This window comes from Cryptomeria japonica, chromosome 10 (assembly GCF_030272615.1).
Source record: "Cryptomeria japonica chromosome 10, Sugi_1.0, whole genome shotgun sequence".
NCBI lineage: Eukaryota > Viridiplantae > Streptophyta > Pinopsida > Cupressales > Cupressaceae > Cryptomeria > Cryptomeria japonica.
In genome coordinates this window covers 303,934,562-303,962,106 of record NC_081414.1, presented here as the reverse complement: position 1 = coordinate 303,962,106, position 27,545 = coordinate 303,934,562, and the positions used below count along the sequence as shown (strand labels likewise).

Genomic DNA, 27,545 nt, shown 5'->3' with positions numbered 1-27,545 from the left:
CTGATTATAACCACTAAACCCATCCAAGAATGAAAAGTATTGCTTACCTGCTAGAGAATCTAACACTTGATCTATGAATGGAAGTGGAAAGTGATCATTTTTTGTAGCAGTGTTGAGCTCCCTATAGTCCACACAAACTCTCCATTTCCCTCCTTTCTTTGGAACTATAACCAGGGGAGAAACACATTGACTGTCTGAAATAGGGTAAATGAATCCTGCATTAAACAACTTTTGTAGTTCCTCCTTAACTATTTCCCTTAGGGCAAGATTAATCCTTCGCTGGGGTTGTCTAATTGGTTTACAATCTTCTCTGATATAGATCCCATGGGTACACAATGTAGGATTTAATCCCTTCATGTCATGATAATCCCATGCGAAGGCTTGTTTTGGGGCTTTGAGTAATTCTATTAATGACAATCTTTGATGTGCTGCTAATTCACTATTGACATTCAGATTTCTTCCTAGGGCAACCTCTATTTGAGTGACTGACTCAACATTAGATATTTCAGATAGACAAGAGGTTTGGAACTCTTGTCGTAATAGTGTATTAAATATGTTTGTGGCTGCAGGAGAATCTAAAGAGCTTGCAGACGGAAGAAGAGTATGCAAAGGACTTGCTGGTATACCCGATGACTATTGAGCTGCTCCATAATGATTTCTTATGATGTTAGAGAGTACCGTACCATCTTCTTGAAGTTCTATGAATGGTTCCCTGGTTAACATCATTAGTTGTTAAATAGAATTAATTTCCTCTGCTTCTTCTCCTATACCTAGCCATACTACTTGCTCTTTATCAGGTTGTGGTTGTGCTGGAGAATAAAGTGCAAGAGTTTTAGTAGTAATACCATCTGAAATGGTCATGTTCCTTGATCTACAACCTATGTATGCATTAGCTGTAGCAAGCCAAGGTCTTCCCAAAATGATTGGATATCCCCCCAATGTTGCCTTAGGAGAGAGTATTATAAAATCAGCCGAGTATTCCCAAGAATCTAATGTGACAACAATATCTTCAACCATCCCTTTAGGCCGAACAGTAGAGCTATCAGCAAGCTGCAGGACCGTTGGGGTTGATCTAAGACTAGTAATGCTGAGTTGTTGCATGGCATCCTTAGTCATCACATTTATGGCTGCTCCTAAGTCTATCAAGGCATTTTTAATTTGAGTTTCATTAATAACTACCTTCACAATAGGACTACCTGAGTCAGAATATTTAGGGACAGCAATTTTTCCTAACATAATATCAGCCAATTGTCCTACTACATGCACTGTTTTTGGGTCTTTTTTCTTTCGCTCAGGTTTCTTCACACATGCCTCCTTAATAGCTTTTCCATATATGGGAATATCCTTAATAGCTTGAAACAGTGGAATCTTTACACATGTGTTAACTGATCAATAAGATCAAAAGCTATATCATCCTGCTGCCTAGACACTTCTATCTGTAATCTTTGAAGAAACGGGGGAGTTCTTACATGTGTGCCTGGAGTCTCAGACTGATGAACCTGCTCAGGGTTTCCAAGTTGATCAGGTGTAGTGTCCTGAGCAATCTCCTCAGATGGTAATTTTGTTATGACTGGAGGAGATGGAGTAGGCAGAGTTGTCCCTGGTCGTATGTGAATATCACTTATATTGAGAGAATATGCAGGATACTGATTAGGATTAATTGAAAAAACTTCTTGTTGTTGTTGGGGTTTGTTATTTGGATTTGGCACACGCTGTGTTGGTAGTTGGGTTGGCTTGGGTGGAGTAGCATTAGGAGCTGGTGGCATTAAAGGCGGTTGTTGGGACTATTGTTGTGGCTACAAGAAACCTGTTGATTGGTTCGCCCATTACTATCCTCCCCTCCATTGTGGTGATTGTTGCTAGTTACCTTGAGGTGGTGACCAATTCCCTTGTGGTTGCTGCCATTGAGAGGAAGGACTCTTATTATTAGGCCAAGGGTTTTGAGAGTTATTCCAAGACAGAGGAGTATAATTTCCAAAATTTTGGGAGTATGGAGGTTGCCACTGATTATTTTGTGCATTGAAGTTCATATAAGGATTAGAAAATGACAATGGATCTTGTGGCATACCTTATGTTGCAGACCAACGCCTTCGTTGTGCAACATAAAAAAGTTGTTCATCATCTCCATAGACTGGCTTGAAATCTGGGGAAGTTTGTTGGCTATCAATTGTAGCTAGGAGTTTACATTTACAGTCCTTCTTCTTTTGTCGACAATGAGGACAAAATTCAGCAAGCATGGCCTCTGCCTCCTCATGCTTCTTTCTTGCTTGAAGTGTATCCAACTAAGTAGCCATATTGTTAATAATATCCTCCTTAAAGTCCTTTAACAAATGAGTTGTCTCCATTCTTGAAACTGTTGTAGATGCCTTTGCAATTGAAGAACCAAGCCTATAGTATCTTCCCTTCTTGGCTGCGGCTCTAGAATATTTTTGACAGATTTATCTGATGTCATCCCATTGAACTTGAGTAATATCTAGTCAACACAATCTTCATCAATTCCCCTTAGAAAGATCAACTTCATGGATTCTTCACTCAAAGTGCTATGCTTGGATTTTCTGACACTAAATAGAAACCTCTCCAAATAATCTTCCAGGCAATCATCTTCTTTTTGTGTCATCCTAAAGATATCATCACCATGTCAGTCCATTCCCCTACAATAATCTTTATACTTATCCAAGAAGTTTGTCTTCATCTCCTCCCAGGTAGTGATTACATCTCTACCTAGACTCATAAACCATCTCAAAGCAGCTTCTTTCAGAGTAGCAGGGAATACCTTGAGTTTATGGGCATCAGTGGTATAGTCATAACTTCTACAGAGGATGTCAAATTCAAACAGAAAGGTATCTGGATCTTTTGTTACCAAACCATGAATTTTTGGAAGAGAAGAAGCTGGTATATTCTTCAAGTTTGCATTATCATGCTAGTCAGGAATGGGAAACTCAAATGTTGGGTTTACAGGCAGAGGTGGAGGCTTTGCTGCCATTGGTCCCTGATAAAGAACTAAAGGTAAAATGTTTTGCTCTAGGGGTTCCTTTAAGAAGTCTAGGTCTCCTTTTGACAAATTAAAAACACCTCTACTTTGCACAAAAGTTTTTGCAAAAGGGTTTACTTCAGGTGCTTGATCTGATCTTATATCTTGAGTGGAATGTGAGGGAAGAAATCTTCCTAATGCATCTCTTCTCCTCCTGTGCATGCAGATTAATGAAGAAATTCAAAGAGCTAACTAAAAAAAAACTTAAAACTAATGGTTACAACAGGTTCTTAGTTTGGCACCATACCTGGCAATGATGCCAAAAATGGTGGTCCTCACAACTAGAATGGCAACTAAGTAATAAAACACAATTCAAAGATTGAACATCCTTGAATAGCTAGCCTTCCTATAGCAAAGGCTCATTTACTTATCGACTAGGGACGTAAACTTAAAATGGGCCAGCACTGTATGTGCACCAAGTTCATATCACAACCATTCTATATTATTACAGGAAAGGAAATTCTTTGAAGTAAACATGCAAAATCACAATGAACTAATAATTAATCAGAATTCACAACTGGAACTAACTTCAGCAACTACTACTAAACGATAATGTTTTGGCAAGCGAACAGAAACTACTTTGCCGCTATGGCTCCAGGAACAGACACAGGAACTGTTTCTAGTGGCTGTAGGAACAGACAATTGTCGAAACAACAACTATTGCAAGATGGAAACTAATCGGAAAACACAAAGGATTACTCACCAAGTGGGCCCCCCTTGAGTGAGTATATCCAAAACTTTCAGATTACAATTGTTAAACTTAAAATCATATTGATCTCTTTAATTCCAAATCGACTGTGAAAATACTTGAGTATCGGAAGACTGAGTATTACAAATACTATGGCTGTTCTCCTTTGTCCCCAAGAGGAGAGAGAGACCCCTTTATTTATATGGAAACTTATAACAGATTCCTAACTGATCAACCACATTCCGACGGAATAGGCGAACAGGTTTTATTAAACTAAAGAAGTCAGCGCAAGAAAACAGAACAACATATGTCCTGCAACTGAGAAAATATAGCATGACTTGCTTCCTAGATCTAAGCTCCACTAAGAACAGTTATAAATGTCTCATAAATCATTCTGGTGAAGAACTAGTCAAGTGGCTTCAATCTCCTTTAATGGTGATTTTCTTTGACTGGGTCTGCATTGTGGCTACATGCTTGGTGCTTCTTTAAACTTCCACTTAGTCTTTCCTTCTCCTTTGGCGACCCTGCACCATGTGTATATACTAATGCTAACATGATATAAATTAAACCATACTTAAGATTGATTTAGATATTTGCATATATAAACCATTTAAAAACCATTATATGACAACCTTTAGTATCAAACAAATCAGTTCTAGAAACACTTAAAAGGTATCAACTAAGAGAGTATCCTGATCCAAATATCATCTAATCACAAGACCTAGGCAGGAATATTATAACAAAAATCTATCAAAATAGAGCCATTATTTAGGCTCATCAATGAAGACAAAGGTATTTGTTGTTCCTCATGTTTCTACTATCATGGATGTTCCTGATATAGATGTTGATAAAAGTAAAGTTGTTGCAAATGTTGATCTTCTTTGGCATGCTGGTAATTTTGTTGATGAAGACTCCTCAGACAAGAATGAAGACGATTTTCCCACTCCTAATACACAAGTATTTGGTAAAAACTGATTGAATTAAATGAATGATCAATGGATCATTTATAGATTACAAGAAACAATGTTTCTATTAAGAAACGATCGTCGAAATTGGAAAGAATCTAATATGTACAAAATATATAATATTGACCATTAAACAAAATAGAAAGAAATATACGAAGATATATCATGCTAATACCCTCCCTTAATGGTCAATCTGCCTACTACACCAAGGAGCCACCTGAACTTAACAAACTTATCTAGATGTAGGGACTTGGTGAGTATATCTGCAATCTGGTCCTCAATAGGAACATACTACAAATCCACGGATCCATCTTCAACCAGCTTGCGCATGAAGTGACAATGAAGCTCAACATGCTTGGTTTGCTCATGGAAGACTGGATTTTTTGCAAGTTTCAACACCCCTTGATTGACAGAGAAGAGGGGTGTAGGACCTAATTGAGACAATTGGATGTCAAAAAGCATCCCTTGAAGCCAAATTGCCTCACAAGGTGCTTTGACTGTTCCTCAATATTCAACTTCAGTCGAGGAAAGAGCTACGGCCTGTTGCTTCTTACTGGTCCAAGTGATAGCACCTGTGCCCAAACTGAAGACATATTCGGATGTAGACTTTCTGTCATCAATAGAGCATGCCCAATCTGAATCTGTGTAACCGATGAGTCTGGGATCTTTGGTCCGTCCATAAAGGATACCAAAGTCTTAAGTGTCCTTGACATAGTGCAAGATCCGCCTCGCTGCAACCCAATGTTCTGATGTAGGAGCTGTCATGAAGTGGGAAATGTAGCTCACTGCATAGCTCAGCTCAGGTCTAGTGGAGGTGAAATATATTAAGCTGCCCACTAGTTACCTTAAATCGAATTCATTCTCAACTAGAGAACTGGATTTCGCCGACAACTTCAGGCCTTTCTCCATAGGTGTAGATGCAGGTTTGCAGTCCTACATTCGGAACTTGTCTAGCAAAGCCCTGGCATATTTGGACTGAGAGATAAAGATGGCATGAGACTGTTGCCAAACCTCAACACCTAGGCAGTAGTGCAGAAGCCCAAGGTTGGTCATGTCAAAAGACTAGCATAAATTCTACTTGATTCCCTAAATCAAAGATGTCGAGTTGCCAATGAGGATCAGATCATCAACATAAATAACCAAAATGATGACATCACTGCCAATAGTCTTGACATACAAATTTGAGTCGGAAGAACCCCTCTGAAAACCCTGATCTGTGAGGTACTTATCAATTTTCATGTACCATGCCCGAGGAACCTGTTTCAAGCCATAGAGTGCTTTCACCAATTTGAGAACCTGGTATTCTTTTCCGGCAACCTTGAATCAAGGAGGTTGCATCATATAAACCTCTTCCTATAACTCACCATTCAGGAAGGCACTCTTCACGTCCATCTGATGGACCTTCCAGCCACACTAAGTTGCCATGGCTAAGACTAATCTAATGATGCTCATCTTTGTTATCAGAGCAAAGGTCTCCTCGTAATCAATTCCTTCACGCTAAGAGAAGCCTTTGGCAACGAGACGAGCCTTGTACTTATCCAAGGTACCATCAGCCTTATATTTGAACTTATAGACCCATTTGCATCCAATGGGTTTCTTCCCTAGAGGAAGATTGGACAAAACCCAAGTGTTATTTTTCAGGAAGCTCTGGTGCTCAATTGCCATAGCTTGTTCCCACTCAAGTATTCCTTTCACCTGTGTATGTTTGTGGTTCATACACACTGTGAATGCTGGCCATGAGAGCAAAATTGACATAATCAGGCTGCTTGCTCTTCTTTCGAGTAGTTCTACCCTCGATGAGCTCATCATCATGAAGATCAGCAAGTGTCTTAGCCCACCATTTAGGCCGGAGAGTAGAAGTGCCAACATCAGATGCAGGAGGTGGAACAGGATCAGATTCATCTAACAGAAGATCGGATGAATCCTAAGGAAAGTCGGGTGGTGTAGTTGCGTGTCTAGGTGATCCTGCAGAAGAAGGAACTAGGATAGGTGCAGGAGTTGGAACAGCTAGAGCCCTCCCATCAGGTGGACCTAATGGAGGACGGACACCCAAGTCCGAAGCCTTCAAAGGTTGATCCTCGGAATCCACAACTGGAGGAGAGAGTTGAAATGGCCCTCATCCCTCATCAAAAACCACATCACAACTGAAGATGAGACGATCTGTCTCGATGTCAATTAGTCGGTGGACCTTGTGATTATCATTGTAGCCAGTGAGTGTGAGTTTCTAGCTCTTGGCATCCAACTTGGTGTGCTTAGCACCAAGGATCCAAACAAAGGCAGTGGAACCAAAAACTTTTAGGTGACTGATTCTGGGCTTGCGGCCTGACCAAGCCTCTTCTGAAGTCTTCTTCTTCACAGCCACAGTAGGAGACTGATTCAAAAGATAGACTGCAGTGTTAACTGCTTCAACCCAAAACTTCTTCGGAACACTCTTGTGTTCAAGCATAGACCAGGCCCTTTCAATAATCGTGTGGTTTCTCCGCTAAACGACATTGTTTGTTGAGGGGTGCAAGGTGTAGTGAGTTGGTGCTTGATGCCATGTTGTTCATAGAAATGGAAGAAAGCAGAAAAACAGAATTCTCCCCCATTATCAGACCGAAGAGTAATAATATGATTACCAGACTCTTTCAACTAATGCTTTGAACTTTTGAAACACAGCAAACACTTTTGATTTCTGATGAAGAAAATACAACCACATTTTTCTACAATAATCATCAACAAAAAGAAGAAAATATCTAGACCTAGTAACAGAAGGAGTAGCCATAGGTCCACAAATCTCAGCATGGACCAGTTGAAGTACCTTAGAAGCTCTCCAGGAGTTGCCACTTGAAAAGGGAGTCCGATATTGTTTCCCAGCCTGACATGCTCAGCAAACTCCGAGGTTCTGGGTTTGGACGTCTGGCAATCCGATGACAAGATCTTCCCGAACAAGTTGAGAAAGATAGTGCACATTTAAGTGCCCATACCGCTAATGCCAGAGTGTACTAACAGAGGAGTGCTTGGCTACAATGGCAAGCTCTTGAGAATCACCTGAGTCAACTAGTCTGAAAAGACCATGATCCTCAAGACCCACAGCAACAGTTGTCTAAGTTTCCCGATCAATGATACTGCACTCATGTGAACTGAAGGTCACGTCGAGCCGAGGAGAATGTCTCAAAATTTGACTGACTGAGAGAAGGTTCAGTTCCATTCCTGAAACATAATACACATCAAGGAAAATTAATTTCCTCCCGCCAGACTAAATTTGTACATTGCCCTTTCTGACAACGGTGTACTCTTCCCCTCCTCCAAAGATAACCGAATCTGAGTAGAGCTGAAAATCAGTAAACCAATCCCGTCGATGTGTGAAGTGGCGTGAGGCACCTGAATCTATATACTAGGCAGAGGATTTGACATGGTCTGCAGGTCTTTTAGCCATGAAGGCGTAAAAGGCAGACTCACTCTGCTTAGTGTGCTCTGCTACATTTTCTTTTGGCTACGAACCACTTAGCTTTAGCCTGTACAGCCAAGCATTTAAGGCACTCGAGCTTCATGTGACCAAACTTATGGCAATAATTGCACTGAACATTTTTCTTCTTCGAGCCTTCTGATGACGCAGCAAAGGATTTTTGCTGAGAAGACTGAGAAGAATGTGATTTGCCTTTATCCTTCTGAAAGGATTTAGCTGCAAATGCTTGTTCTGAAGAGGATGAGCTTGTACTGCTGCCAAACTGTTGTTTCCATCAATCCTGCTGCAGAAGTTTAGTGCAGAGATCAGCGAACTTCAAATCAACACCGGTAGAAGTGATGTTGAGTGTTTCAACAAAATGCTTGTAGGACTTTGGTAAGCTCTTCAGAGTGATCACGACCATGTCCTCCTCCATTTGTCAGTCGATGGCTTCTAACTGATCACGAATATCCTTGATCCGATTTAGATGAGCCTGAAGAAATGTGCGCTCATCCATGACAATAGAGAAGAGAATATTTTTCAAAAAGAAGGCTCTACTCTTATTAGATGTCTCATGTAGCATCTTGAGATGCTCCCATATCTCGGCAGCTATTTTGCCGGAAGGTATTTGAGGAAGCTAATCGTCAATCACTGAGAGCTTGATGAGCATCGTCAATCACTGAGAGCTTGATGAGCATTACTGCTTCACGATTTTGTTCAGGACCAACTGCAATGGGACAAGTGGCCTTTCCAAGAACCAACTGATCAATAACACGATACTCAAAAATTGTGAGCATTTGCTATTTCCAGGTGTTATAATTTCTGCCATTGAATTTCTGACTTCCCTCGAGCAGAGTATTCATCAAAGATGCTATTGCTGAAAACTGAGGTCAAAGATGGTTGACCGAATGATGGCACGAATATTGAGGTAGAAGATGCATGAAATCGCGTAAACATGATGCATGCAAGAAAACGGAGGCAGAAGACTGGCACTAATTTCGAGGTGAAATAAGAGAAATTTCCAACATGGATCCCAATGTACGGATTTTTGTGCACACAGAAAATTTTGACAGTGACCCAGATGAGTTTTCAAAAAACCCTGAAAAACCCAGATAACAGATTTTTGAGTATTATTGTCTGAAAAACCTTGGCCGCAAAAAAAGTACAGAGGGTTCGTAAAAAACCCTAGGTGGCTTGAACAGGATACGAAATCTGCAAACCCAGAAGAAAAACGTGAAAATCTTAGATTGATCAGAAACCTTAGGAAGACTCAATTGCAGGAAGAGATCGTGCAGAAAATCGCGCAGAATTAAAACCCTTTTTCGCAGAGAATCACGGGTTGCAGAAAGACGGAGATCGCGGGAAAGATAACAGGGTCATCGCAGAAAACAGGCGCGTGAAAGGCAAACACGGACATGCAGACACAGATAGCCATCCAAACTTGGACGCAAGCAAGCTGTGAGCACCCAAAATGCACGAAAAAGAATTTCATGGTCTGCAGATTCGAGTCCTCGCGACGAAAAATCACAAGCAAAGATGAACACGTAGGCGACGAAAACCGAACGCAAAAAATCGCAAAAATAAACCCGGTCACGGGAGGAAAACGCCACAAAAAATGTAGCGGGTAGGAGAAAAATATTTTCCCAATGGCAGACACACGATTACAAACACAGGAGCCAGAAAAATAACCTAAAAAAATTTGACCTTCTGAAAAATTTCAAAAAAAAATCTTTCAAAATTTTGACAATTTTTTATTAATGATCCAGCTCCGATACCATAATACACAAGTATTTGGTAAAAAACTGATTGAATTAAATGAATGATCAATGGATCATTTATAAATTACAAGAAACGATGTTTCTATTAAGAAACGATAGTCGGAATTGGAAAGAATCTAATATGTACAGAATATACAACATTGACCATTAAACAAAATAGAAAGAAATATACGAAGATATATTATGCTAATAACTCCTTACCCTGCAATTCCCATTCAGATGTATCCAGATGCTTGGTTGCAGGATTGTGTTGACTACAGAATTCGACATTTGAAAAAATAGTGAAGACCTTACAAGTAACGTTGATAAGAAAATTGGGGGGCAAATGATGAATGATTGGTTTTGTGACAGCATGGTTATAAATGGACTTTTTGTGGATGCTTTGTTTTATATGGACTCTTTTTAGCTGGGCTGCTTTGTAATGTTAATGGGCAGATATTATGTACTGAACTTGTTGGGTTCATTGTTGGGCACATATTATGCCTTGTAAGTTGATGCTGGTATGAAGAATATTTGTAAAGGATATCCAACAGTTTAAAACAAAATTAAATGATAGAAATATATATAATCCACTCCAAAAACACAAATAATTATTAAATAATTAGGTGGATTCCCCAAATGTTGAATGAAACAAGAAATAGAAAAAAAATTGAGAAGTGGCAAAAATACCAAATGTGTGCTGAAAATATGTACACATTGACATGACTACGTAATAAAATAGCTAGAGCTGGAGAAGTGGAATCAAGATGAAGTAGCAAAAGCAACCAAATAGAGACTAGAAACTATAGCGCATTCAAATGCATAAGTAAAAAAAACTAATAGCAGAATGAAAATCAAGACAGACTGATGTCTATATCAAAAGAAAATCGATTAGTGAAGAAAAGCATACTTTGTTCCAGAAGGATTGAAGGCAACAGAAAAGGCTGTTGTTATTTCATCCATGGAATCATATGCCCGGTATGTACACCGAATCTGCCAAGAGTTATTATTTAAAGACAACAAGTCAATAAGGTCTATCCAGAAAATGCCTGATCGCAACTGCTTAGCAAAATTTACATATCATATTCTTTTAAATACTTCCAATAGTTTGACATGGCATTTCAAAAAGTATGCAGAGAAAAACATAACAGTTGCAGAGCATTACTTGTCCAGAAACAGAATCCAAAAGATGGACAGGATGATCACGTGAAGTGGATGCAAAGACACAGCTAGCTTGATCTAAAAAATACACAAATCCGTTACAAAATCAAGCTTCGGAAGTTACCTTTAAAATGAATTTGACAATAAATAAACCAAGAAGTCATGGAAACATGGAAGTTAAAGGATTTCAGATGCACCTGAAGCAAGCATATGAGGATACCAGCAGTAGTCATAGATAGATTCTCCTTCATCAATTGACAGTCTTGAAGTAAAGGAATCTGCAAAAGTAGAAGCTTGAATTGGAATGCTTAAAAGAATAATATTGCAGCTGTTCTCCCATGAAATTCAGCACAAGGAATGTCTGGACAATGACCTGACAGAATTTTAAATCCTCTTCAAATTTCTAAAATCCATGTAATAGTAATCCGAGCTTTATGAACAAGAATATGCGAATCAACTATTAGATGGTTCATCTGCATTAATTGGCAAATAGCCATAAATAATCAGACTAAAACTAAACAAGAACATACAGTTTGACAGAATAATTATTCACTTCTTTCCTTCCCTTCAACTATCGCAATGATAAAATGATTTTTATAAATAGACATTTTTCATAAAATTAGGGCCACTAAGTCTTTGCCTCAGGAGCAAAGATGATTTTTATTTGCATTCATCATAATTTGTAATCACTTTATCATTCCTCATATAATCATGAATTTTTTCAGCATTTTGAACATGTCTATCAGAAGCTTATAGGAATTCCTACCTTTCGCTTTGAGACTTGATAAAATTTGATTCAAGGCAAGCCTTTATCCTCTGTCTAGACTTGCTTTCCAGGAAACAAAGCTTGAATGTAAGAATGTGGCAGCATATTAAGTATGTTAGGATTAATGTTTACTTCTATGTTACACCAAGCTCCCATGACAGGGGGACACATTTCTAGGACAGAATTTTGGGAAGGCCTTTTTTAAGCAACAGCAGAGAGAAATGGGGAAATTTAAATATAGTAAATTTCTAATATTCATATGATAACACTAATAAGTCATTCATCATATAAATAATAGAACCTTATTAGATAACATTAGAGCTGAACTGAGACTTCACATGAGAGTCAATGCACAGATTAACAAATGTTAAAATTTCATTGCTTTTATTGTCACTGTTCATATATTATATAAAAAATACAAAAATTATCCAAAGAATGTGGTCATCTATATATATGCATAAAAAATGTTGCTTTTCCATCCAGCATGGCTCAAAATGATCTTTAGATTTTGCTTTTTAGAACTAGACCAGGGATCTAGACACGGCAGCCACCAGCAGGACCAAGAGGCAGCACCTTTGAGACCACATAGACCTTCATGGCACATAAAATGATAATCAATAAGGGCTTTCCAATTAATTATAACTTGTGAGACATCGCAAGAAACAGCCTCTTATGTAATGTCCCTTTTTATGATTTTCCTGATTTTTGCCTTAAAACAATACTATTTATTAAAAAATGATAATAGTTTTATCAAAGATGAAGTATTTATGATAATATTCAGATCCATAAATCATAGCACAATATCCAAAGTTGATCAAATTGTGAATTCTCCAGAAATACTTTGCCAATCTGCTGAATTAGACGGTTTCATCCCAAACTCAACAGTGACAATACCAAGGGTTTTGTCCTTAGCTTGCCAAAGAGCATGAAAGGATTGCTGTCCTTCCAACTCTTAGCGCACTTTAGAGAGTTGTCATCCTCCTCGACCAAGATTTTGGTTTTTATCCAAACTTGGTAAGAGCGTGAAAGGACTTTAGTCCTTCCAATTCTCATGAGCCTGGAAGGAATTTTGTCCTTCTGATTTGCAAACACCACCTAGAATTCAAAACTGATAACTTGATGTATTTGCTAGACTACTGCTGATTTGCCTTTGCTGACTAATATTTCTTGATGGATTGACAAGTGTACCTTTGAATAATAAAATAGTTGCTGCTTGAATTGATTTTCTAAATTATATTTATTGCTGAATATATTTCTGACTTTATTGATTTTGATAGATTGATTCATTCCTTGATTGCTTGTCAATGAACTGATTTACCCTTTACATCCATTTCTTGAAAGAGACACCACCTATCATTGCTGCCCTTTTGAGAAAATTAATTTATTTCCAAGTCGATTGCTTGAGTTATTTCCATTATTCCCAAATGATTATCCATGGCTGATTGCTAGTCCCTTCCAAAGAAATGATCTCCCCTTTATATTTTGTTATTGAGGGAGTCAAAACCTTTCACAATTACCACCCTTTGAAATGTTTTTGTAACTGAATGAATTAAAATGAAATGATCAAATGATCATTTAAAAAATTACAAAGACGATGTTTCTATTTACAAAACAATCATAAACTGAAGAAAATTAGAAACTATCTAATATGCACAATATGTTACATTATTGACCATTAATAATAAATAATAAAGATATTATTCTAATATGAAAGAGTACAAACCTTCATTCTTAATCATTGTTTTGAACTCTTAATTTAATTTTGATTAAATCTCCTTTATGTTTAGGAAATCGCTGCCCCTGCTATTTGGTCTACTCCCTTTAAAGAACTGCTGCCATATTCATTTAAATGCTTTAAGGATTGCGATCATGAATTGTATTAAAGCTGTGATCTCTTGTAATTGGCAGGGGCACGACATCCTATAAATCAATTGACACATATTCACGAGTTGGGTCCAGCTGATAGGATTTGAATCTGGGGAAAACATTTAAGAACCTTAGACAATAACATTTTGGAAATTTTAATTTGCTCTCTCTCTCAATTAGAAAGTATTGTCTGCTCCCTCATCATATCATCCATCTTAGAATTAGAATTTTTTTATGGAAGCAACAATATAGGTTTATAAGAGTAAGACAATCTTTCCATGGCTGTTGCCAAGCCTTCAAATGCAATACATCATTTTTTTTTTGAGAATAGACCATGTTTACTTGTTGAATTTAGAGTTCATCTTGTGGTTTATCATAATACAAATTACCAAGACCAATTAAAAAAGACTCCATCATGGTAGATGGTAGCAAGAAAGCATATGTTAGAAATTAATTGGGAAGCCCTTACTGAGACAGTGCTTTTATTTTTTAATCTTTCTGAGAGTTTTTAAAGACAACAGACCACCCCCAAAACAGTTGGGGGACATCATAGATGTCTCTGGCTGTCCCCAAAAAATTGCTGTGTTACAAGAACAAATAGACAAGGAACAATAAAGGAATGTTTCCAAGGCATCCCCCTGTCCTTGGTACAGGTACACCTCCAAAAGGGCAGGTGACACATCCCCATGTCATAGGTTTACTTGCTTGTGTAAGCCAAGTTGGTGCACAGTTTTATTACTTTGATCCTCATATAGCAGATCTCCATTTGCTCACTTTCACATCTCTTGTTTATTTTATGAAATTTATTGTGCAAATCGTTGTAATTCTTTGAGCTTTCATTTCATATTAAAATGTGTAGTTAAATGTCAAATAGTGTCAAGCCCAAGGTTACAATATTACATTCCTTATCATGTGCTTATAAAGATTCACCTTTGCCCTTATGCAGCAACCAAACACAACAAGGGGAATGTCTGGACAACGACTTAGCAGAATTATGAAGACTCTTCAAATTTCTACAAATCAGTTACAGGCATAGTTATGTACATAATTGTGAGCCTGGCTTTATAGTCAAGGATACACAAAATAATAGATGGTTTGTCTGTAAAATTTGAAAACAATTCTAAGTACTCATCCGGTTTTAATTAAAATTCATATAAAACTAATTATGGACATACAGTTTGAGAGAAAATAACAGACCTTACTCATTCCTTTCAACTATATCAATACTAAATTGATTTTTATAAATCGACATTTTTGTGGAATTACAGATCCTAAGTCTCTATCGAAGTAGCAAATATAATTTATATTTGCATTTCACATAACCACTCTTTTCATTCTCATAGAATCATATATTTGTACATAAACCCAATACTGTTAAGAGGATGGTACACACTCACAGAGACCTCCCAGATGCAAATGCACAGGCACATGCACGCACACACTGACTAACATGTGCACCCACATATACCCCTGCCTGCCCATCGACCTGTGCACACACACACACACACCTGCCCAATGCACTTGCATGCACACATCACACACAAAAGTCAGGAGCTATGAAAATGTCTATCAGTAGCATGTGGAAAAGCTAGGCAATTTGTTTGAGACAAGATAAATTTTGGTTTGACACAAGGCTTTAGTTTTGTTGATAAAATATCGGTAACTATGTAATGTTCCCACTTTGAAAAAGAATTAAATAATAAATAATAATAATAAGATTAAAATAATGACAGGGAAATTTGGAAAGCTCTGCTCTGAAATAGCGAAGATGCGAAATATTAAATACCCTTATGAACCAAAGGGGTTCTGTAATCCTGTATCTCCCCCTCGACTCGGCAAAACTCTTTTTTGGCAATCTGATCGCTCACAGGGAAATAGCACGCAAAGAAATGGAGTTTTTGGGAATGATAAAGACATGCCATCAAAAATCAGGAACTTTCCATGCCCACGAAGGTTTGAAGGAGGGCAGAGGTGTGAATTGCAGCCCAGGGAGGTTTATAGACCACAATAGGTGTTTACCAACGGCAAATGGGTGGACAAAGCCTGGAAACCACAAGCTCAAAGTCCTAGCAATGGATGGCAAGTGGTTGAATCCAGGAAAACTATTCGGGTGGAAAACCTGGCTCAGCGTCACCCTCTACGGGAGGGTTTCCCCAAGGGCATTACTTCCAGGAGAAGATTTGGAGGATTTGCAAAACCCACCTTTAGATTAGGGCAGTCTGAAAGGCCCACCAAGCAACCTGTTGCGGGCAGCATCAAGCAAAAGGTTGGCACTACAAAATCCATTTCAAATAATGTGGCCATCGATAAGAAGAACCACAATCGGAACATCCTGAGGTAGGCTCCAATTGCAAACAAAACTGAGGAAGCTCCTATACAGACAGCAGAGCAGAGATATGAAGGCAAATACTTTGTGATTGGTGACCGCATTTTTGGGTCACACCGTAATCACTCCAAGGAGACTGGTTTTTTTGCAAAATGGAGCGGTAATGGGCAGGCAATATCTAAGATTGTGAACTGGTGGTATTGGGCTTACCACCGCCAGCTAAGTATTTTTGTCCTTCCTAATGATTTTATCTACATTGAATGTGTAACTAAAGAATTAAAAGAGGAATTATTAAATGGAAAACCAGTTATATTCAAAGGGTTTAGCTTTCATTTCATTGACTAGCATCAAAATTTTCAACCAGAGGTATATAAATCTAAAATGTTTCCTAAATGGGTAGAAATCTCATATCTTCCTGTAGAACTATTAAATTTCGAAGCCCTGGTGGAAATTGGAAATGAATTTGGCACCTTCCTAGGTTTGGAGGAGAATTTCCGCAATTCAACTAGGGTTAGAATGCTCCTAGGTATGGATTCTAGCATTTCCTCCCTTGAACCTCTGGAATTAATTGCCGGAGGATCGGCTTATGGCATTAAAGCAAAATTCTACAATGGGGGCATTAGTGGCAACGTCATCACGACTAAAGAAGATCTGATGAAATTTAACCCGTTGTGTGCCCCTCCCAGGCAATAACCCTAGAGTCAACATTAAATTTAACCAAGATAAGGGGGGTTTTTTAGTAGAAGCGGATAGCCTAAATCAGGATATCGATGAAGGTAATTTGGCCAACCCCATCAGCAAAGAAGTATCCCACCTGTTATCTGATCAAAAGTTGACAAATCAGGCAATTGATAATAAGCAAGGGTCAATGGGAAAATTGGAGGGCATTCAAAAGTGCACGGAAGGGGAAAGGCAAGAACGTATTCCAGGAAAATTGGAAATGGTTTATGAGATCATGGGTCTGAATTCTGACCCAGAATCAGAATATATTACAGAGGATGAAAATAACGAAGTATTAAAAATGGAAAAAAACAGAACTGATTAAGAAACTTCTGGAATTAGATTCTAGCAAGAATTTGCATGGGGATACTCAAGAGAATCTTATGGTGGAAGGAAATAGTTTTCCTAATGCTAAGCTAGGCATTGGTCAAAATTGCCCTGATTTGGTGAGTCCGGATTTTGGGAGAGCCCCTAAAAGAGGGGGAGAAAGTCCCTCACAGAATTAAGGATTCTAGCGGGGGGGGCTAAAGATCAAACTAAAATCACTGATCTTTTTCACAATGGGAAGGGGAAGGGCCTTCCCAATGATCAATGAAGATCATAACTTGGAATGTTAGGGGATTAAATGCCCCTAACAAGCAGCGCTTGTTTAAGCGCGGTCTACTGATCATGAGAGCATAAGTAGTGATAATTCAAGAGACCAAACTCAGGGCTAATGAATGGGACTGCCTTAAAAGAAAATTAGGTATTTGGAGTGTGGATCATGGGGCTGCTGGTGGTTTGGCTGTTCTGTGGGACCCTAAAAGGGTTAAGTATGAACCATTGGCCAACCACACCCACTGGCAGAGTGGTAGAATCAGTTGCTTTAATAGTAATATGAGCTTCATTCTTATCAATGTATATGGGCCTATAAGAACCAACAGCAAACGGTATGTATGGGGAGAATTGGATACTTTCATGTCGCAAGATTTAGAGTAGAATTACGTCCTTGGGGGGGGATTTCAACACCATCTCAAGCCCAACAGAGAAAATAGGAGGTGTGCAGACAATTACAAGAGCACAAATTGAGTTTTCAGATTGGATGCATAAGAATAATTTGATGGACATAAGAATGAATAATGGTTTATTCACATGGAATAATAAGAGATTAGGCCCAAGTAACATAACAGAAAAACTAGATAGGTTCATGTTTAAAGGAGATTTGACTACCTTTTAGTTTTCTCTGCAATCCAACATTCTTACCTTTTCAGGGTCTGACCACTTTCCAGTTTAACTTGACTTGGGTGCTGAAAGGAAGCCTAAGAAATGTCCCTTTAAATTTGAAAATATGTGGTTCCAAGACAAAGCTTTTATTGAACTTATAGAGCATCGGTGGACGGAGGAACAATTTCAGGGCTCCAAAATCTTTTGTTTTGTATCCAAGCTTAAAAATATCAAAATAAAAATTCTTAAATGGAATCGGGAACACTTTAAGAATATCTTTGCGGAAAAGAAAGAGATTGAGAAGGAAATGGATTATATTAATGGAAGTATCATAAAAGAAGGAATGGACCAATACAAATACTTTAAGGAAAAATAGATTTTACATAAATATGAAGACATTCTAACAAAAGAGGAGATACACTGGAGGCAAAAATCTAGGGAAAATTGGCTAGGGGCAGGAGATAGGAATACTAGATTCTTTCATAACAATGTCAACCATAGAAGAAACTTGAATAGGATTAGCAAGATTAGGAGTTAGGGGGGTCTTATAGAAGACCCAGAAGAGATCACAAGGGAAATAGTCAATCATTTCAAAACAGCCTTAAACAATTGGGGAAGCTCAGATCTTAATGCTCAGCAAGAACTACTGAAAGGTATCCCTAAGATAATATCAAAGGAAGACAATAGAAGACTGAATAGCAGCTTTTTACTAGCAGAAATAGAAGCAGCAGTCAAACTGTTACACCCGGACAAGGCACTAGGGCCGGATGGATTTAATTCATGTTTCTTCCAAAAATGTTGGCATATTTTGGGATCAAAACTTTGGGAGGCAATAGAAGGCATGAGGAAATCAAGAGGATTTTTCAAAGAGATCAACAACACTTTTATTGCACTAATCCCCAAGAAAGATAGTGCTAAGACCCTAGATGATTTCAGACCAATTTCCTTGTGTAATACAATATACAAAATCTTTTCCAAAGCACTTGCAAACAAACTAAAACCTATCCTGGCATCCATCATTTCGGATGAGCAAACAGGGTTTGTTCCAGGGAGGTCAATCCTAGATGGAGTGATTATAGCTCAGGAAGCTATTCACACTATTCAGCACAATAAAAATCCTAGCATGCTTATCAAACTAGAAATTAAAAAGGCATATGATCGAGTTGACTAGAGGTTTCTTTGTAAATGTTTGGAGGCATTTGGTGTTAACAAACAATACATAAACTTAATCTTCAACTGTATCTCTACCCCAAGATTTTCTAGCTTAGTAAATGGATCTCCGAAGGGGTATTTTGAAGCTTCCAGAGGGCTTAGGCGAGGGGATCCCATCTCCCCTTTCCTATTTATTATTATGGCAGAAGCCTTTGGAAGGGGTATTAGCCAGATTAATGCACTTGGTAGGATTCAGGGTATAAAAGTCACAGAAGGAGTGGCTAATATAACTCATCAGCAATTTGTTGATGACACAATGCTCTTCAGAGTAAGCAAAGTTCGGGAGGCAAGGGCATTCAAAGATTTGATGGATTTATATCCTACTACCTCTGGGCAGGAAATAAATGCAAACAAATCAGAGATATTCTTCTTCAATGCTAATTAGCAACATGAAATTGCAATTTGCCAGCTTTTAGGGTTTAATAAAGGTAAGCTCCCCAACAAATACCTAGGATTGCCTCTAGACAAAGGAACAGGGTTAACAAGCTTTGGGATCCAATAGTTAACAAAATGGATAAGAAAATGGAAACTTGGAAAGGTAAATGGCTCTCCAATGCTGTGCGAGCTACCCTTTTGAAGTCAGATTAACTGGAGTCCCAGCATTCCAAATGTCATGTCTCCCCTTGAATGCAGGAGCCAAAGCTAAAATGGATAGAAAAATGAGAACCTTCTACTGGCAAGGTGTATTAGAGGATAAGAAAGTGGCATTAATAAGCTGGGATAAGATTTGCAGACCTACTAGTTTTGGAGGCACAAGAATTCAAAATCTGAGTTGGCAAAGCAAAGCTTTAGGTGCCAAAGTAGTTTGGACTATGTATAAAGACCCTAACAGGAAATGGGTGAGAATTCTTCAAAAAATATACCTAAGCGGTCCAAGCACGGACTATATCTTTAGAACAGCTAATCCACCAAAAGGTTCCCGAGTATGGAACTTTATCTTGAGTTGTAGAGGCTTGATATTGGACAGCTTGTCCTGGGACATAGCTGATGGGACCAAAGCCCTATTTAGGGAAGACTCATGGGGAGGTTATGTAACCTTGGACAACTTGAATATTTCCCCTAGAATAAAAGAGGTACTAAAAGCAACCTAGGGAGTGTATCTGAGAGATTATGTGGAATTCCCTAAAGAAAACCCGGTGCTTGGTTGGAAGTGGAAGAATTTGGACAACATTCCACTTCTAGAAGATGAAAAGCTGGAATTTAGGAACATTCTAGCTTCTAGGGCAGTTGCATTTAAGAATGGGAGGGATAGGCTAATCTGGGTAGGAGCTAGCTCTAGGGAATACAGAGTCAAGGATAGTACTTGAAATTAATTAGTGGTCTGCAATGGGAAAAGACAGAAATACCGATACACTAATGCTAGGATAAAGAATGTCTGGCCAAAGCAGGTATGTTTCTTTGGGCAGCTTTGCAAAATAAGATTTTTAACAGCAGATCGATTTAAGAAGTTAGGCTTTGAAGGACCATCTAGATGTCCTCTATGTGAGAATAGTGAGGAATCAGTTGATCATCTACTGCTTTCCTGTCTATATGCTTCGGAGTGTTGGAGCTGGTTGTGCTCTAAGCTTTCCTGGAATTCTGCTCTTTCCAACAACCTATTAGATGTAATGAAGAGCTGGCCTGACATTGGTAAAGGTTATTTGTATAGAGTCTTATGGAAAGTTGCTCCCTCTATATTGGTTTGGGAGATATGGAATGAGCGTAACAGAAGGATATTTCAAGATAGGAAGATGAATGCTACTAGCCTCAAAAATAAGATTGAAGCAGTCATTATTGAAACAACCAACAACAGAATTAAGAATGATAACCTCCAAGATCAAAAATTTACTAGTTGGGACAGCAAGATGAGGATAGAATGGTTTGGCCTGCTTATTCCACCTCGGTATGGGAAGGGAGGTGAGATTAGCAGGAAATTAAGAGAACAGTGTGTGTGGACAAGAACAAAAGTTGGTTGGTATAAATTAAATTTTGATGGGGCCTCCAGAGGCAACCCGTGGAAAGCTGGCATAGGTTGTATTATTCACCATTGGATGGATCAATTAAAGCTAAAATGGCTAAACCGATTGGAGAGACCACCAATAGTATGGCAGAGTTAGAAGCGGTCATTGAAGGACTTTTGCTTTTCATGGAAATAAATGTTAAAAAGGTGGTGGTAGAAGGAGACTCACAAATTGTCACTAATGCCTTAAGAGTTAGACAAGCACCGAATTGGAGGTTGAATTCCAAACTTGGAAGAGCTCCAAAGCTTCTCGATTTATTTGAGGAAGTAATAATTAATTGTATTTATAGAGAAGGAAATGGAGAAGCTGATAAACTTGCTAACCTAGGAACAGATGGACACTCAATCAAAACTATAGAAGCATGATTTTAGGCATCTTGTCTTATAAATATTAGCTTGATTTACATGGAAGGGCCATACCTTAGTTTTATTATTGCTTAGTCCTATATAGGCCTAAATGGCGTAATTTAAAAGGTCATTAATTTTAGATTGTATAGATTTTGGATTATTAAGTAACGTGGTATCCGTGTGATATTTTCGAGATGACTTCTTTGAGTTGATATCCCAAGAATGGTAAAGCTATCCTTTACAATTAGTTCGCACATGAGAACTGTCGAGCTTCAAGTCAGATGCTCTCGTGATGATATCTATAAGTAGCTTCTAGAATTCGATTAATTTTATAAGTAGTATCCAAGAGATTGCTTCTGGAAAATTAGAAAAGGAAAGATGGAGTCGAATCTAAAATTAGTGTCTGCAAGCGATCACAGGCTTATGGCATTTAGGGGTTTTGTCAAGGCGAAGAGGTGGAACAGAGTTCTTCAGGAGATGGATGACTTATTAGTCCGAGCGGTTCAAGAGATTATGGGGGAGGACGCCTTCAATTACGACCATGTTTATCAGGTAAATTGTGTTGTTTCGGCTACTTTTGTAGCCATTCTGCTTTATGTAGGTACCCCTAAGAATGAGGCTAAATTGCTATCAAAAAGCGTTTTAAGGGAGGAGTTTCTGGGTAATTTAGATTTAGCAGTGGATTGTGTGGATCAAAATCTTACCATTCCATTTCTTGAAGACTATGAGAAGGCGCAAAGTGGTGGTAATAGGGCTAGAGTGTGTAGGCAACCGCTTCTGGTTATCAGGGACCGGAATGCCTTTGAGAAGCGGAAGGCTGGTATTGTTAGGAACGTAGATTTCTTGATGAAATGGCTTCATCTAAAGGAGGCGGCTGGTAACAAATGGTGGGTGGACTACCTGGTCGAAGAAGGATATGAACCCCTGAAGGACATGGGGGCAATAGATGTGGAAAGGATAGAGATGGGGAGATGGGGGCTTCGTCTTCTACACCGAATTACAAGTATGTCAACCGTAGCCTGTTGGAGAAGGATTAAGGCTTTCTCCTGTATGCGAAGTTTATAGGAACCTTGCTTTATTTACTGATAGGGATACGAAGAAGCCATTTTGTATCTTTAGGGCTTAACTTTATCTGGCTTATCCAATATTTTGACTAAATATGTCGCCATATTAGAATTTTACTATTCTCCTTTTTGGTAAGGCTTCGCTTAAGGACATGGGCTTTCTGCTTATCAGGATTGGATAGTGTTTGCTTGTTTTTGAAGACATACTTTAAAAGATAAATATTTTATATATATTATTCTGATTTTGGGTTAGATTTGTAACATATGTATCGTTTTCCATATGGTGATTTAAGTTTTGTATGTTTGCATGCTTTCTCTACTAGCGAACTTAGAAATTTGATCAGAACTTAAATAGCTCTCAATTTTATGTGATTAAGTTGGCTCAGTCTTTTCTATGGTAGGAATAGACATTAGCAACATGCTTTTCCTATAGCTAACAGTCACTAATGTTTGGCTTTGTAGCATATGGTTAGATTTTTTTCTGTAACCTCTGGTTAAGGAAAAATTGGGTTAGCATTGGTATGGTTCCATTGTAATTGTGTTATTTAAGATATGTGAGATTGGATCCCTATCTGAATACTTAGTTATTAGTGAGTGAGATGTTCAGTCAGAATTATTATTAGCTTTTTTGCGAAGTTCTTGCTGCCTCGTTCTTCTTTGGGGTTAATATCAGTAGCAATGGGATCTCTTCAATATCGGGGTAGGATGAATTCCTTTCATTCATAGAATATGTTTGTCCTTGAGATACAGAAGCATTAACTAGGATGATAAATATGGGAATTTGGTCTATGGTTCTACTAACAGCTTACATATCTGGAGATGGTTTACCAAATTTTGGTTGGACATCTAAATGAAACATGTTATGGGGACCCTACTAAGTTCTGACTTCTATTGATGCCTTCTGTAAGGTAGTATAGACTTACAGATGGGATTAGTATTGGTTAGAATTCTCAGTTTGGTCCGCGCTATGGTTGGCTTTGACCCCTTCTTTACATGTTCCTGGGCATACTGTGCTATGAGGGTCTTGGTTCATTTAATATGCTCTTGTCCTTATGATAGTATATATTGGAAACTCCTGAGATCTTGGATACTGCCAGATTTGGCTTCTTGGGATGCACTTCAATATGGCTTTTCAATATGGATTTTCGGCAATCTAGTAGTGATGGCACTAGACATATGATCTTTATTTCATAATTAGAAGCTTCTGTTTATAGATCTGCTGGTCAGCTATTTTGGTGATAGTCTTTATACTAAGGATGGTTCAATTTTATTAATTCAGTTTTTGCTTCTATGGATATGCTGTCTTTTATGGCTGATACGATTTAACAAATGGTTTGGTTGTTTGGAAGTTGTTTTTGGCCTCTGTTGTGCAGGAGTCACACTTATTGACCTCGGTAATGAGAGTCGGATTTCAGGGAAGGATGTAGCAGGGGAAATTTTTGTGCCCTCCCAAGAGGACAATGGGAGCGAGACATATTTCCAAGGATTTCAGTAGATTGAGCTCTATCGAATCTGATATATTGGAGCAAGTAGACAAATTAAGTTGTAGTTGGGAAATCCTTCAAACTTGTATATGTATTACTGTATTACATTTTCTTTTATGGGGCAAGACCGGAGGTTTTCTCTACCCGACTCTTTCCTACCGATGCCCCCAGTGAGTCAAGTTGTAATAGGTTTTGAGAATTAATAAAACTATTTGGCTTCAGCCTTTTACTGATCAAAAAATAATAATAATAATAAAATTAAAATATTAATAATAAAATTAAAATATAAAAGAATATAATTAAATATAATTAATTAAAATTTAATTGAGTTAATGAATGGTCAAAAGACATGGAAGGAAAAGTTGTGACTCCCTCAACAATGAGATATAAAAGGGAGAAGAGAACCTCATTTGAGAGGGGGATAATTTGGAAATGAGAAGTGCACATCTGATTTAAATAAGAATTGCAAACCTGATTATGAAGTGTTATGTCCCTTTCAAAGGGCAGAAATAATGAAAGAGTTGCACTCTTTCAAAAGGTGCTAATGGTGATAGGGTGTGTCTCTTGCCAAAGGACATGCATGATGAAGAGGTGGGACCTCTCCCTCACATTGAGAGATATAAAGGAAAGGAATCAAAGCACCCAGCAACATCACCATGGATTGGATCAGATCAGAACTGTTATTAAGTTACAGGCAGTAGCATCTTTATTCTTGGTGGTATGCATGGGGATGTGCTGAATATGTATACTTAATATATGAAGCCTGATAATGTTGTTATGCAGAATTTAGTAGTAATATTAATATAGACTACAATATGTATGAGAGTCGTACTTAATTTCATATATATTCATAACACATAGAGGAAATTATTAAGACTGTCAGCAAGGACAGGAAAGAGGAAGAGCTCAGTGACAGGTGCATATATAAGGGGTTCCTGATTTAATATTGGAATATAACAGCCAGTATTCTGTATATTAAAATCCTATATGTATATCATTAAATATAAACTGTTGTGTATGATCTTAATTAAATTAGCAGCATTAATACGATATCAAGCTGAATAAGCAAATAATATATAATAATTCAAACAGCATTAAAATGATTACAAATAACATTACTGTTTTATATATATATATAATGAATCCAAGAATGAATAAGATAATCAAATTCAGTTTGCACAGATTGTTATAATTCATATAGTGTTAATAATACAAGAAACAGTGTAGTGATTGTAATGGAATAATGACAAATAGTGATCAATACTGATATAAAGTAGTAATAACAGAAAGCATTGATGACAATCTAATATAAGGCACTAATGTAATATAATGGAATTGTAATAGCTATGTTAAGTATAATTGATTATCATAATGAGCTGAATTGAATAACAAATATAACTACATTAGAATATCACCAATGGTTCATTGCATATGAGGGACTCTCTCTTAAGTACACCACTCCATATTGGATACCTAAACCCTGCCACATGAAGCCAAGAGGGGTGTAGCATCTGCTCTTGGGCTTAAGAGAGGTGGTTGTGATGAGGGGGGACGGCAATAGGACACCTCACTGGGTACGCCACTCCATGATGCATGCTTAACAATTGCCACATGGAGCCAAGAGGGATGTAGTATCTGCTCGTGGGCCTAGGCTGGAGGGTCTCTTGGACACCCTATCCAACTAGCCTACCCTAGTGCACTAAGAAATGGATGATAAATAATGGCAACTAACCTATAATCTAACAAATATAATACTAATGGTAATTAATACGTGAAAAAAAAATTATCACTCAATCTAATTCCTTAGTATATGTTTCAGTTTATAAGTATTACTTCATATGTGTTCTCTAATTTTGTGTTGCAGGAAAACAGTATACAAAGGTACTCCCATAAACTTAATTACCTATTTTAGATTTAAGCAAATTTAGGTTAATTTAAAGTATAACTAATTAGAGGACATTACAAACTACTTGGACTATTCTGCAATATTGTAACTTAGACATAATTACAATTTCTCTATCTTTGAGAAATTGTTAGCCTACTAGCAGGTTATCATCTTCTCATTGAACTTGCTATACAAAAATGTGAGAATCCCCATGTAAGTTCATAAATTATTGCTTCCCTCAGAGAAGCCATACTATGTTGCAAAGGTAGCCACTGCACATCTCATCTTGGAAATTGAAGTTTTTCATTTGGCTCGACTTGTCTTCCAGGGAACAATTCTTGAAAGCAAATATGTGGTAGTATTTAAAGAATGTTAGGGTTAATGTTTACTTGAATCTGTAAGCCAACATGGTCCCTGTTGTTTTAATATTCTTATCCTTTTATTTTGTCCATTGTATTAATCATATAGCATATCTCCATTTTCTCGCTTTTGCATCTCTTGTTTATTTTATGAAATTTATCTTAGAAGTTATTGTAACCATTGGTGCTTCCACTTCACACTCACAAAATCTCAAATACCATCAGGCACAAGGGATGCATCTCTTGGCATAAGCCGATAGGCTCACCTTTGTACTAATGATTGTCATCTGAAAAAAGGCAAAATCAAGAGGATACATAACTGTAAACGGAAGTTAGTGAAAGAAGAATTCCTTCATCACCGTGGTTCTAATCAAGTGGGTAAAAAACTGATAGTTTTGAAGAGTAGGCAAGCATTTTTACAGGAAACAATTTCTATAGGTATCAAATATACACTACAAAATTACAATATTTTATTGTTTATAGCAGAAAAAACATCCTTAAACTTAGACTCCTTAATAATCATAAATTTAATGCCATCTATCGACTAGTATTACTGCATAAAGTAATTCTGTGGGAGCAATCCATGCATGGATCATAGTTGAGTTGATATAGATAGATGACACAAGTCTGAAAATAAACCACCTCTAAAATTCTTATTTATCAAATCTGTGTTTTTCATGAGCATCCTGCTAGAAGCAAACAATGTAAATTGGCTTGTCTCGATTCATGTACACATTGCAAACAATATATATACTGCAGTGTACCAGTGCATACTGTACACTTGCTTCAGAACTTAAATTTGGTGTTTCCTTATTGGGTAATCACTCAAAATTTCAATGTTTCTTACCATGACATACAAACATTAAATTATTCTGACTTGTAACTTCCATTAGGTAATGTCTCTGTATCTTAACATTACATTCTTTTGACCATAATGAGCCATTACATAATGTCAGTGTACCTTAATATATGCTGAATTTCATTCATAAATATTTCTTTGTATGTGCTTAATGATCACAGGATGGTGCTTTCCGATTTTTCTTTTGTTCACTTTGTGAAAGATGTATATTTTTTGCAGTGTATTGATCTGTACGATCCCAAGAATGCAATCTAGACAATATGAACTTAACCATGGCCTAGTAATGAATTCATTAATTCGAGCATCTCATCTGCTAGGCACATTGACACATTCAGTGTCTAACATGTTGATATTTTTTGTAGCTTTCCTTCTCCTTGGCGGTCTGAGTTAGATATGAACTTATGCACTTGTTTATGACCCACAGA

The 27,545-nt window shown here is 37.7% G+C and overlaps 1 protein-coding gene across 2 annotated transcripts in view; it reads right to left on the bottom strand.

Annotated features, from left to right (window-relative positions):
* Nucleotides 1-27,545, bottom strand: part of LOC131078945 (uncharacterized) — a 167,452-nt gene that overhangs the window by 135,903 nt on the left and 4,004 nt on the right. For both annotated transcript variants that reach the window (XM_058016791.2, XM_058016793.2), the window contains 3 exons: nucleotides 11,227-11,307; nucleotides 11,034-11,107; nucleotides 10,779-10,861 (listed from right to left, as the gene is read on the bottom strand). In XM_058016791.2, coding sequence (XP_057872774.2) covers nucleotides 10,779-10,861; nucleotides 11,034-11,107; nucleotides 11,227-11,307 — 238 coding nt within the window. The remainder of the gene's footprint in view (nucleotides 1-10,778; nucleotides 10,862-11,033; nucleotides 11,108-11,226; nucleotides 11,308-27,545) is intronic.